Genomic DNA, 10,986 nt, shown 5'->3' on the forward strand with positions numbered 1-10,986 from the left:
TGGCTTATTTCAAGTCTGAATTTGGCTAGCTTCAACTTGCAGCCACTGGATCATTCTACATTTCACAGCTAAAGTGAAGAGCCACTTATTAAAATCTCTGCTCCCTGTGTATGTACTTACAGATTAACCAAGTCACAACTATGCCCTTTTCCTCTTTAAGATAAGTAGATTCATGTTTGGCTATAGAGTTCCAATAATTTAAGAACTCAGTCCTGCTAAAGACCTCACTGAGTTAGGGTTAACATTTAAAAGTAATGGGATTTTCCTTTAAGAGGACAAAGACTTTGGTCCCCAGTTGCACACATGGTTTCAAATACTCAGCAGGAAGTTGGCTTTACACACACACACACACACACACACTCTCTCTCTCTCTCCCCCCCCCCCCTTCCTCGGAGCCCATTTATCATGATGAGATCTTTGTCTTGATAGACTTCTCCCCTACAGTGCACAGAAGTAGGGACCAAATTTGATGAGACTGTCACTTATATAAGTCAACGTATTCTCTTTTCACTCACACTTGAGACAAAGCATATGAGAAATTTTCTGTGGAGGACTGGACTATAACAGGCTGACATCTAAATCTACGTATCAGAGGAGTTACATCTGTAAAATAAACCTATGAACAAGCAAATTAAAATAAGGATTAAAACAGTAAATTCAAAAATGTATCTTAAGGGAGGACTGTTCAGAGAAAATCTTAGCAATGCTTATATTGCTATTAAACATGAACCCCAGTGCTTTCCTCTCTCAAACTTCAGTGATAGCATCTCACTGATTAATATGCTAACAAAACTCCAGCAGCATTCAATTTTCCTGGATGACTAATGCATTTTGAGAACTCACCCCCTCCCTTCCCCGATTCACTCTTCCTCTGCATCCCTCTCCCCAGGGATTAGCGTTCTAAAGCCTTTAGTGTTTAAGACTCACTAACTGTACATTTGAGCTTCAGAATACAAAGCAACTTAGTCAACTTTAAGGAGATTCAGCGGGTTGCCAATTAGTTAATAGTGGCTCCTAAAATGGTAGCTTCCCACTTGCTCCTGAATTAAAAATTATACATTTGGTTATCTAATATTTTATACATATTAACTGTAATGTAATTTCAAAATGCAGTTACACCTCATTCATATTACCATGGCCTCTAGGAGTCCTACTCTCAAGCAGTTAACTAGATTAGCAAACAATTTAATTTGAGTGTCTTATATACATTCCTTCCCATAGTCTGATAAGGAACCATCACTGGCATTTTTTGCCTACAAACCTGCTCCTTTTGTTTGGGGAACCTCAGTCAACTGTGTGTGTTGATTTCTCATCTTATTATATGAAATGAAAATACGGACAATAGCAGGTGACAAAACTACAACAGTGAGAAATGAAAAAATCATGGCAGTAGTGAGACTTATTTTAAAAACAGTTTTCCCTGTTTCTGTGAAGCACCTTCACTAAGAGGGAAAATGAGTGACTAAGCATCTTCCCCCCAAAAAACTACTTCTCCTTTTACCTGTCAGATACAGGGAACTTGGCTGTTTAGTTTGTAGGTACATTTCACACAGGACTGCAATTTATAAATGGAAAAATCTCTAAAATATTCAAAACCTTTTTCAGAAAATTGGTGGTATTAACTCATGAAGGCAATTTTGCTTCTCATACCAGGTCAGACCAAAGGCCCATCTAAGCCCAGTATCCTGTCTTCCAACAGCAACCAATGCCAAGTGTCCCAGAGGGAAGGACAGTACAAATAATCCTTCCCTTATCACCCATTTCCAGCTTCTGACAAAACAGAGACTAGTTAAGAGTAAAACTGAATGATCAGAGTCAGAGGGGTAGCTGTGTTAGTCTGTATCCACAAAAACATTAAGTCCAGTAGCACCTTATAAACTAACATTTTTTGGAGCATAAGCTTTCATGGGCAAAGACTCACTTAGTCAGATATATGCTTTGTCCATTAAAGCTTATACTCCAAAAAATGTTAGTCCACAAGGTGCCACAAGACTTCTAGCTGTTTTTGAAATATGAGAAGTCACCACAAAGTTAATGAATACCTTCTACCAGTTGTAGATTCAGTAGAAGCACATTTTATGGTCAGGATAAACATTCTGGGAACCAAGTTCTGCCTACAGCTACATCAGTGCAACCCAAATAAGATGCAAAATGATCAATGAGCTTATGTTTGCTCCTAACCCCAATGTATTGAATTTTTGTTTAAAAAAATTCACATGGCAGGCCTTACACCTAAACATTTAATAAACAAGAGTTACCACAATCCTTTCTACTCTGTTAAAATATTCTGTTTTGGCAGTAAATAAGTGTAATACCCATAAAAAGCCAGCAAATGTGAAACCCAATCCATGATGGAGAAGCAGTCTAAAACAGAGTAAAAAAGAAAGAAAAAGAAAAAGAAAAAGAAAAAACACATTGTAGTCAGTGGCAGAAAAGTGTGTAATTGCTTGGCACGCCCTATGTCTTAACTAAAGAGATAAGACTTCTAATACTCACCGGCCTAGCCTGAGGGCTCAAGTAAGGTTCAAAGTCGTCATCATTTAAGCCATCCTTCTGATGCACAGATCCATTTTGCACTAAGAACAAAATCCATAAAACTTTAGAAAAAATCCACTTACTAACCTAAAGTGTTTTGTGATATCAAAGCTTACATGAGAACTCAAAAATGTCACACTAATCCTGAACATTACTAGCTTTACCCATTTACTAACGGCAAGGTAGTAGATCTCTCACACTACCAGCATGGTCCTCTAAAGGAAATTTTCTTTTACCCATAATGAAAACTAATCTAAGTTCACTGATTTATTGACACAATTACTTCTGCAGTACACCTCCCCAGGCATCAGCATTCAGGCAGTATCAGTAGATAAACTCACCTGGAGGCAAGTAAGAAGGGAGACTCCTAGGGAAACGCTTACCTAGCTGCTAGTCTCCTGGGGGTGGGGGGCAGGGACAACACAAGTCTCATTTCCCACTGAACTCTTATTTCTATTCTGAACCTTGAAAAAGCCCTTGCTTTCCTTGTTCCAAGAAACCCTACAACTTCCTCATATGCCCACCCCGCAAAACCCTGAGCCCCTGCAGCTAGGCCACCCTGGGAGCCCCAGAGTCTCCCACGGGCTTTCTGACTGTTGCTTCCAATCCAATCCCATCCGATCCGCCGCCAGCCAGGGATTCCTCTAGTCCCAGCCCCCAGAGGAGAGAAAACAAAAAAAATTCAACGCCTGCCCCTCCCCGCGAGCCCGCTGCGCTCCGCGGCTCTCACCTTTGTTGCCTTGGCCCTTGGGTCTCTGGAGCGGCGGCAGCAGGCGGAGCGGCGAGACATAGAAGAGAAAGAAGACAGCGGTGAGAGCGGGGCCGAGGCACTGGGCGCCGCAGAGCTCGGGAAGCTCCAGGGTGAGGCAGCACCAGCCCTAGCGGCGGCGGCGCCCCGTGTGCGGGCGGCGAGGCCAGGCCCAGAGCCTGCCCGGCAAGGGAGGCCCCGATGGAGCCGACCCCAGCGCGGCCTGGCGGCGGCCTCCCCATCCTCGCACAATAGCCAGTGCGGCCTTCAGCAGCCGCAGGGCTACGGGGGAGCCAGCGCCGCCCCTCCGGGGCTAGGCCCGAAGCCAGGGCCTTTCCCTGCTCCCTGCCACGGGCGCGGCGAGGGGAAGGGAGGCCGGGGCGGGGCGGGGCGGGGCGGGGGCCCGTACCTGCTCCAGGAGGCTGCTGGCCGACATGGCTCCGATCGGGCTCCGGGCGGGGGCGGCGGGCAGGGCTCCTGGCGGGCGGGCTCGGCGGCGGCTTTGTCCGGGGAGCGGAGCGCAGGCACCGCGCGGCTCGGCTTCCTGGCGGACTCTGACTCGCCCGCCCGAGGCTGTTGCTGCTGCCTGCTCGAGCGACGCTCTAGCCCGCTGCTCGCCCCTTCCGCCCGCGTCTATGGCTGGGGCGCCTGCCTCGCGCTGACACCGTACGGGCGTCACGCGAGGCAGCGCGCGCTCCACTCCGAGGCACAATGGCGAGAGAGGAAGAAGCGCGGCGCATGACGGGCCGATGGAGGACCGAGCAGCGCTAAGCGCGCCACCTGCTGGACGTGCTTTGGTAGCGCGGGTAACAGGGGAAATTCGCACCGGAATAGGTGTCTGGGATCTGTTAAAGGGCCCGGGGACCAATGAATGAGAGCTAGGTTCCATTTAAAAGCGATGATAATGATAATTTACTTTCAGCAATTAAATCTGTTTTCTCTTTTAACGCAAAATGATTTAAACTATTAAGTAAAGTTATTGTATGCAATATTTTAAAGTGGGTGAGATATCTTTTATTGGCTCGATTTCTGTTGGTGAGAGAGACAAGCTTCTGAGTCTCAGTCAGAGCTCTTCTTTCAGGTCTGGGAAATGTACTCAGAGTATCGGACGTGCTGGTCCAATACACGTAAAATCATGACGTTTTGCTGGAATGACAATTTTAATAAAATCAATAATATTTAATGCAAAACTGTTAAATGAAGTAATGTAAGCCTCAGTCCTGGAGTGCACCCCACACAGAGGGGAACAGTCCTGTAATCCTGAAGGCAACGGTACTCAGCACACCTGCAGAGGTCTGCTGGATGGGGGCTTATGTGTGTGCAAGATCTGTCCTTTAATGTTTAATGCATTGGTACTGTTAATAAATGTGAATATTACGAGGACACTAGAGTATTTACCAAAGAAGCAAACATGGCCTTTTGCAAGCTCACAGCATTGCAATGCTGATTTTGGTGGGAATTGTATGAATCTGACACCTCTTGCAAAGAGGTCATAATAAAGCAGAAGGGGATCTTCACTACATAATTGTGCTGATAGGAGTCCATCCATATGGTATGTGTGGGGAGGAGTGGGTTGGAAGAAAAGGGTAAATAAGAGCTTCCAAAGGTACAAATTGTGTTCCTCTCACCCCAAATCCTAAATATCATGAGTCAGCCAGATTCCTCACCTCCTGGAAGTGTCCTAGCTGTCTGGAGGTGGGAGTATGGATTGCAGGGGACAGAGCCAAGAAGCATCTGTGTGGAACTAGAAATGTTTCATTTATTTAAGTACTGACAGGTGTCACCAAATATCTTGTAATTCTCTCAATGGAGCTCTCAGGCTTTGTAGTCCCTGCTCATCTTTCAGTGATCTGTCAAGTTCCCATTAACCTCCAGAACTAGCATATTCCCTGGAGTTTGGGCTTCTTGGTCTATGCTTTGAAGATTTCTCTACCCAGAGGCCAGGGATGGGCTGTAGCTTGTTGCTGATCTGAGGAGTTTTCCCAGCCATTGCCAGCAAACCAAAACTCAAGCAAGATCCCAGAGGAGCATGTATGGGTGCTCCCTTGTAGTGAGACTACAACCCCAGCCCCACCACTCCGTATGCACCCACGAGAGTACCGTGGTCTTGTGGTGCTTGAAGTGCCTGCACTGAGAATGAAAAGCAGGCAGAGCTGCATTCTGACAGCAGCTGTCAGGGAAGCCATCCAACTTTATTAGACCAAGCTCTGGGCTTTGCCAGTTGCCACCTACTCTTCCCGATATGCTGCAGTGTGACCTGTGATTGTTGGCATTGGAAGGAGATGGAGATTTGCCAGCCATCCAACTCCAGCAGCATTCCATTAGGAACCCTCACACCTCCCTTCTGATGTTCCTTATGTTAAACCCTGAAAGAAAAGGAAAGGTGGAAGGGAGGCTGCACAGTTGCAATGATCAAATCTGAGGCCGTGTGCTAACTTCACTAGCATGCACCGTGTTCAGCACTAAAACTGAACACCAGGGCATCAACGACTAGATTTTCATCACAGCAGGACCCTGACCCGGGCTGCAGGGTTAAATCCACCTCATGTTCAAGCTGTTCTTGTCCAGTATTAGTGTGCTGTGGCAGTATAAGCAGACCAGCCCTGTTACTTCAGGCTTTTGCCAGTAATCACTGGCTGCCCCTCCACCCTGTGGCCTGCCAGTCCCCAGTCTGACCTGCTTCTCTAGATGAATGATAAGATCTGAGCTCAGCTGTCTTGCTAAATCATACTGTTCCCCTTCCCCCCAGCTGCTCCAAATCCCTCAGCTCACTCTGCCACCAATCACTTGATCTAGCTCTAACTAACGTCAGTGGAAGACTGCTGCAGTAAGAGAGCAAGCCCCATACTCCACTGCAGTTAGAACTGGGGAAGAGCAGGCTTTCAGCTGGTAAGCATAGGCCTGGTCCACAAAACAGAAATTTACAACAGCAAGAAAAGTGTCAGGGGAGCACTGTTCAGAGGTTTTCCCTTATGTGACACAGTGTCATGGAAGAACGGTTAATTCCCAGGAGAAAAGCAAATCCCGAGACCCTAGGCTCAGAATAGCCCTGAAGTGAGCATCACAAGTGAACAGGACAGGTCAGGCACACCTGCTTTTGTAACAAATCTACACTTCACCTGTCACACTGATGCAGCACCACCCCATCCAGTGAGCTGATTAGGTGGGAGAAGCTACACACACACTGGCCCCAACTTCAGCACCTCTTGAGGGGGTTTCAAACTTTGTGGAGAAGGAAGCAAAGCTTGTATGGGCCCTGCTCCTTAACTTAGGAGAGCAGATGCTGGTCTTTTCAGCTGTGGTTTCAGGAGCAGAGATAACATTGTTTCTCCTCATTGGCCAACTTCCAACAGCATGGATATCATCTGAGTCACTGATTTTCCATCCCTAAGCCCCCCAGGGGTGGGGGCCTAAGGGAAGGGTGTGCAAGTTTCAGATCTACTGCGTAAATGTGGTTTAATTTTTTTAACAACTTGAAAGGTCCCTGGCGTAAGCAGAGCTTTGAATACTGCTCTTCTCCCAGAGAGGCAGAGAATTCTGGGAAGAAGGACCAAAGTCCACCTCTTAATTCCAATGTAGACCTGCCTGCACATTCCCAAGGGAGATGGGGGAATCCAGTTAAGACTCCTGGACATGCAAACATTGAGAGAAGGGGGAAAAAAGCAGCATGTAAGAGAACGGAAATGTGCCAGATATTGCAACAGTACACAGTATATCTCAAAGGTCTTTATTGGATTAAGTTGAGGAATGGTTTGTAAAATGTAGCGGTGACCTCCAGAAATCAAGTCCAACTCCCTGCACTGAGGCAGGAACAAATAACCTAAACAGCCCTTAAAAAGAGATCAGTGTAAGATTGTAAACTCTGTCACCATCATAAGCTTCTGTTTCTTTCCAAGAAAAAGTTGGTCCAATAGAAGATGTTACCTGTCCTCTTTATAACAGCGGTTAACATAGCTGAGGCCTATCTGGTTCCTCCTCGTTCTTCTTTTTTTCCAAAGAAACATGCTGGGTTTTTAACCCATTCATCACAGGGCGGGATTTCTAAACCTTTATCACATTCTGCTGCCTTCTTCTGAACTCTCACCAATGTGCCCATGTCTTTTCTAAAGGGGGGTATTCAAAACTGGATATACTATTCCAGCTGAGGCCTCACCAATGCAAAGTAAAGCTGGACAACTGCTCCAGTGTCTTACATACAGCACTCCTGTAAATACATCCCACAACTGCATCATGGTGTTGACTCAGAGGCAATTTGTGATCCCCTATAAGCCTCTTCAGCAGTACTACCACCTTGCCGGTTATTTCCCATTTTGTAGCTGTGCATCTGATATGTTGTTTCTTAAATGTAGCATTTTGCTCTTGTCTTTATTGACATCAGACCAGTTCTCCAATTTATCAAGGTCATCTTGAACTCTAATCCTGGGCTCCAAAATGCTTTCAACCCCTCCCTGCTGGAGTCGTCTGCAAATTTTATAACCACACTCTCCACTTCATTAGCCAAATCATTAGTGAAAATATTGAACAGTATTTATTTTGGTTCAGTGTTAAACAATACCCTGAAGAACCCCATTGAGGTATTCCCTCCCAGTCTGACATCAAAGTGTTGGTGACTTTATGATGTTTCAACCACTTTTATACTCACCCTATAGTAATTTCTTTTAGACTACATGTCCCTAGTTTGCTTATGAGAATAAGGAATCAAGATATTTCATGTCAACTGTTTCCCCTCTATCTACTAGGCCAGAAACCCTATCAAAGAAGGAAATTAGTTTGGTTTAGGCATGATTCCCTGACAAATCCTTAGAATCCTATTATGTTTTAGGTTATTACTACAAATTGATTAATAATTTGTTCTAGTATCTGCCCAGGTGCTGAACTTAAGCTAATTGGTCTATAATTCCACAGGTCCTCTTTGGTCTGCATTTCTAATGACAGGTACTATATTTTTCCATCTCCAGTCCTCTGGAACCTCTCCTGTCCTCCAGGAGTTCTAAATTATAATTGAAACAAGCAGTTCTCTAGCACCTTAAAGACTAACAATTTTATTTATTAGGTAATGAGCTTTCATGGGTTGTTCCCCTCTATTCAGCACTGGTGAGGCCACATCTGGAATATTGTGTCCAGTTTTGGGCTCCCCAGTATAAAAAGGATGTGGATGTACTGGAGCAGGTTCAGCGGTGAGCAACAAAAATTATTAAGGGGTTGGAGCACAAGACCGATGAGGAGAGGCTGAGGGATTTGGGGTTGTTTAGTTTACAGAAGAGAAGACTGAGGGGTGATTTAATAGCAGCCTTCAACTTCCTGAAGGGGAGCTCTAAAGAGGAGGGTGAGAAACTCTTCTCAGTTGTATCAGATGGCAGAACAAGGAGTAATGGTCTGAAGTTGAAGAGGGAGAGGTGTAGGTTAGATACTAGGAAAAAGTACTTCACCAGGAGGGTGGTGAAGCACTGGAATGTGTTGCCTAGAGAGGTGGTGGATTCTCCATCCCTCAAGGTTTTTAAGTTCCAGCTTGACAAGGTTCTGGCTGGGATGACCTAGTGGGGGTTGATCCTGCGTTGGGCAGGGGGCTGGACCAGACGACCCCCTGAGGTCCCTTCCAGCCCTATGATTCTATGATTCATCAGACTGTACCCACAAAAGCTCATTACCTAATAAATAAAATTGTTAGTCTTGGAGGTGATATAGGACTGCTTGGTTTTTTTGTGAAGCTACAGACTAACATGGCTACTCCTCAGAGACAATGATAATCACTAACAGTTCCCAAACTTCTTCAGCTAATTCCTGAAGTATTGTAAAATTTAACTTATCAGGCCATGCTTACTTGAATATATCTAACTTACCTAAATATTTTTAACCTGTTCTTTCCCTATTGGGCTTGTTAAAGTGCTTCTCCTTTATTAAAATTTGTTTTGAGTATCTTGTCAACATTAACCATTTCAGACAAGTCTCAAGCAATAGGCACTAAATGCCTTCATCTTCCTGAGACAGTACCTTATTAGTTCTCCTTCCTAAGCATAGAATCTACGAATTCCTCTTTCCCTTGTTACTCAACATATTTAAAGAACTTTTTAAACAGCTTTTAGTGTCCCTGCAAAGGGTAGCTTATTTCCTTCCTTAGTGTTTCTGATTTTGTCCCTATATGCTGTGCTATTCTTTTGTACGCCTCCTTACCAATTGATCCATATTTCCTCTTGCTCTAGGATTTCTTCTTGATTTTCAGGCCTCTTACTATTCTTCCTATCTTTCATTCACATCAGAATAGCTTGTAGTTGTGCCTTTAATATTGCCTCCTTGAGAAACTGCCAGCTATCCTGAACTCCTTTTTCCCTTAAATTTTCTTCCCTTGAGGCCTTACAAACCACCTCTGAGTTGGTTAAAGTCTGCTTTTTTGAAGTTTATGACTCTTATTCTGCAGATTTCTCTCCTACCTTTCCCTAGAATCATGAAATCTATAATTTCATGGTTACTTTTGCCCAAATTACCTTCCACCTGTAGATTTGTTGCCAAAGTCTGAATTAACGCTAAAATGGCTTTCTCCCTGGTGATTTCCTCCATTTTCTGAAACAAAAGAATACACGCCCTCAAGCCTACTGGAAATGTGTTTTGTGGCATCATTTTTTCCAACAGATGTCTGAGTAATTAAAAGTCTCCCATTACCATCAGATCTTGTGCTTTGGATATTTCTGTTATTTGTTCTAGAAGTACCTTATCCACTCCCTTTTCTTCCAGATTTGGTGATCTGTAGCAAACCCCTTCCATGATGTCACCACTATTTTTTACCCCTTTTATCTTTACCTACAGAATTTTAATTGGTCTGCCTTCCATTTGTTTTTGGGCTGCTGAACAAGTGCATCTTTTTGATGTATAACGCAACACCTCCTCCCTGATTTATCGCCAGTACTTCCTGAACAAGCTTGACTGCTCTACATCAATATTCCAGTCATGAGACTTAGCCCACCAAGTCTGTGATGCCAAGTAAGTCACAATTTAGCATGTGTACTAAAACTTCCAGTTTTTCCTGTTTATTTCCCATACTTCTTGCATTTTTTTCTATAGACAGCCAACTGTTGATAAGATTCCACCCCCAATTTTCTTCTAGTTGCTCCTAGGATCCAACTGTAATTTTCCATTTTCCCTACAGCATCTAGCTCTCCATTCAGGCTGTCTTTCCTGTGCTTATTTGTAGGCACTTTATGTGTCATTTTGGGTCAGGAGTTGTGTGGATAGGGACATGGGTTTCCCATAATTCCTTCAGGAACTAAAAATAGTGGAGGTGGGAGGCTGGTTAAAGCTAGTAGGTGCAACTCTAAATAACCACAGAGAGGACAGTCCTTCAGGTAGTTTGTATGTGCTGGCTGAAAGCGGGGTTTGCTGAGATGAAGGAAGAGCTTTTGTTGTAAAAAGACTGAATTTAAACTGGCATAAGACCTTCGTATTGATTCCAAAAAACAGACAAGAGCTTTTGGCTGTTTTGCAGAAGGGTTAGACCAGGAGTCTGCAACCTGCAGCTCCAGAGCCACATGCATCTCTTTAAGGGCTTCTTTGTGGTGTCCAACACTGTAATCGCAAAGTAAAAAAAAAACCTCCTGGTTATTTCTGATAAACAGTGAACGTCTAAAAGCCCAAAAATAACAACTCATATGTAAATACCAAACAATATGTGATCTCAAAACACTCCCTCAGTGTCCTCCAGAGAGAGAGAA

General features: G+C 44.4%; 1 protein-coding gene across 1 annotated transcript in view; it reads right to left on the reverse strand.

Moving 5' to 3' along the window:
- Positions 1-3,972, reverse strand: part of YTHDF2 (YTH N6-methyladenosine RNA binding protein F2) — a 28,926-nt gene extending 24,954 nt beyond the window's left edge. Inside the window, exons 1-3 of the mRNA XM_074976593.1 lie at positions 3,693-3,972; positions 3,266-3,290; positions 2,497-2,576 (exon numbers count right to left, since the gene is read on the reverse strand). Coding sequence (XP_074832694.1) covers positions 2,497-2,576; positions 3,266-3,290; positions 3,693-3,719 — 132 coding nt within the window. The 5' untranslated portion in view covers positions 3,720-3,972. The remainder of the gene's footprint in view (positions 1-2,496; positions 2,577-3,265; positions 3,291-3,692) is intronic.
- Between the last annotated feature and the right edge of the window lie 7,014 nt (positions 3,973-10,986).

Source organism: Carettochelys insculpta, chromosome 24 (genome assembly GCF_033958435.1).
Source record: "Carettochelys insculpta isolate YL-2023 chromosome 24, ASM3395843v1, whole genome shotgun sequence".
NCBI classification, from domain to species: Eukaryota; Metazoa; Chordata; order Testudines; family Carettochelyidae; genus Carettochelys; species Carettochelys insculpta.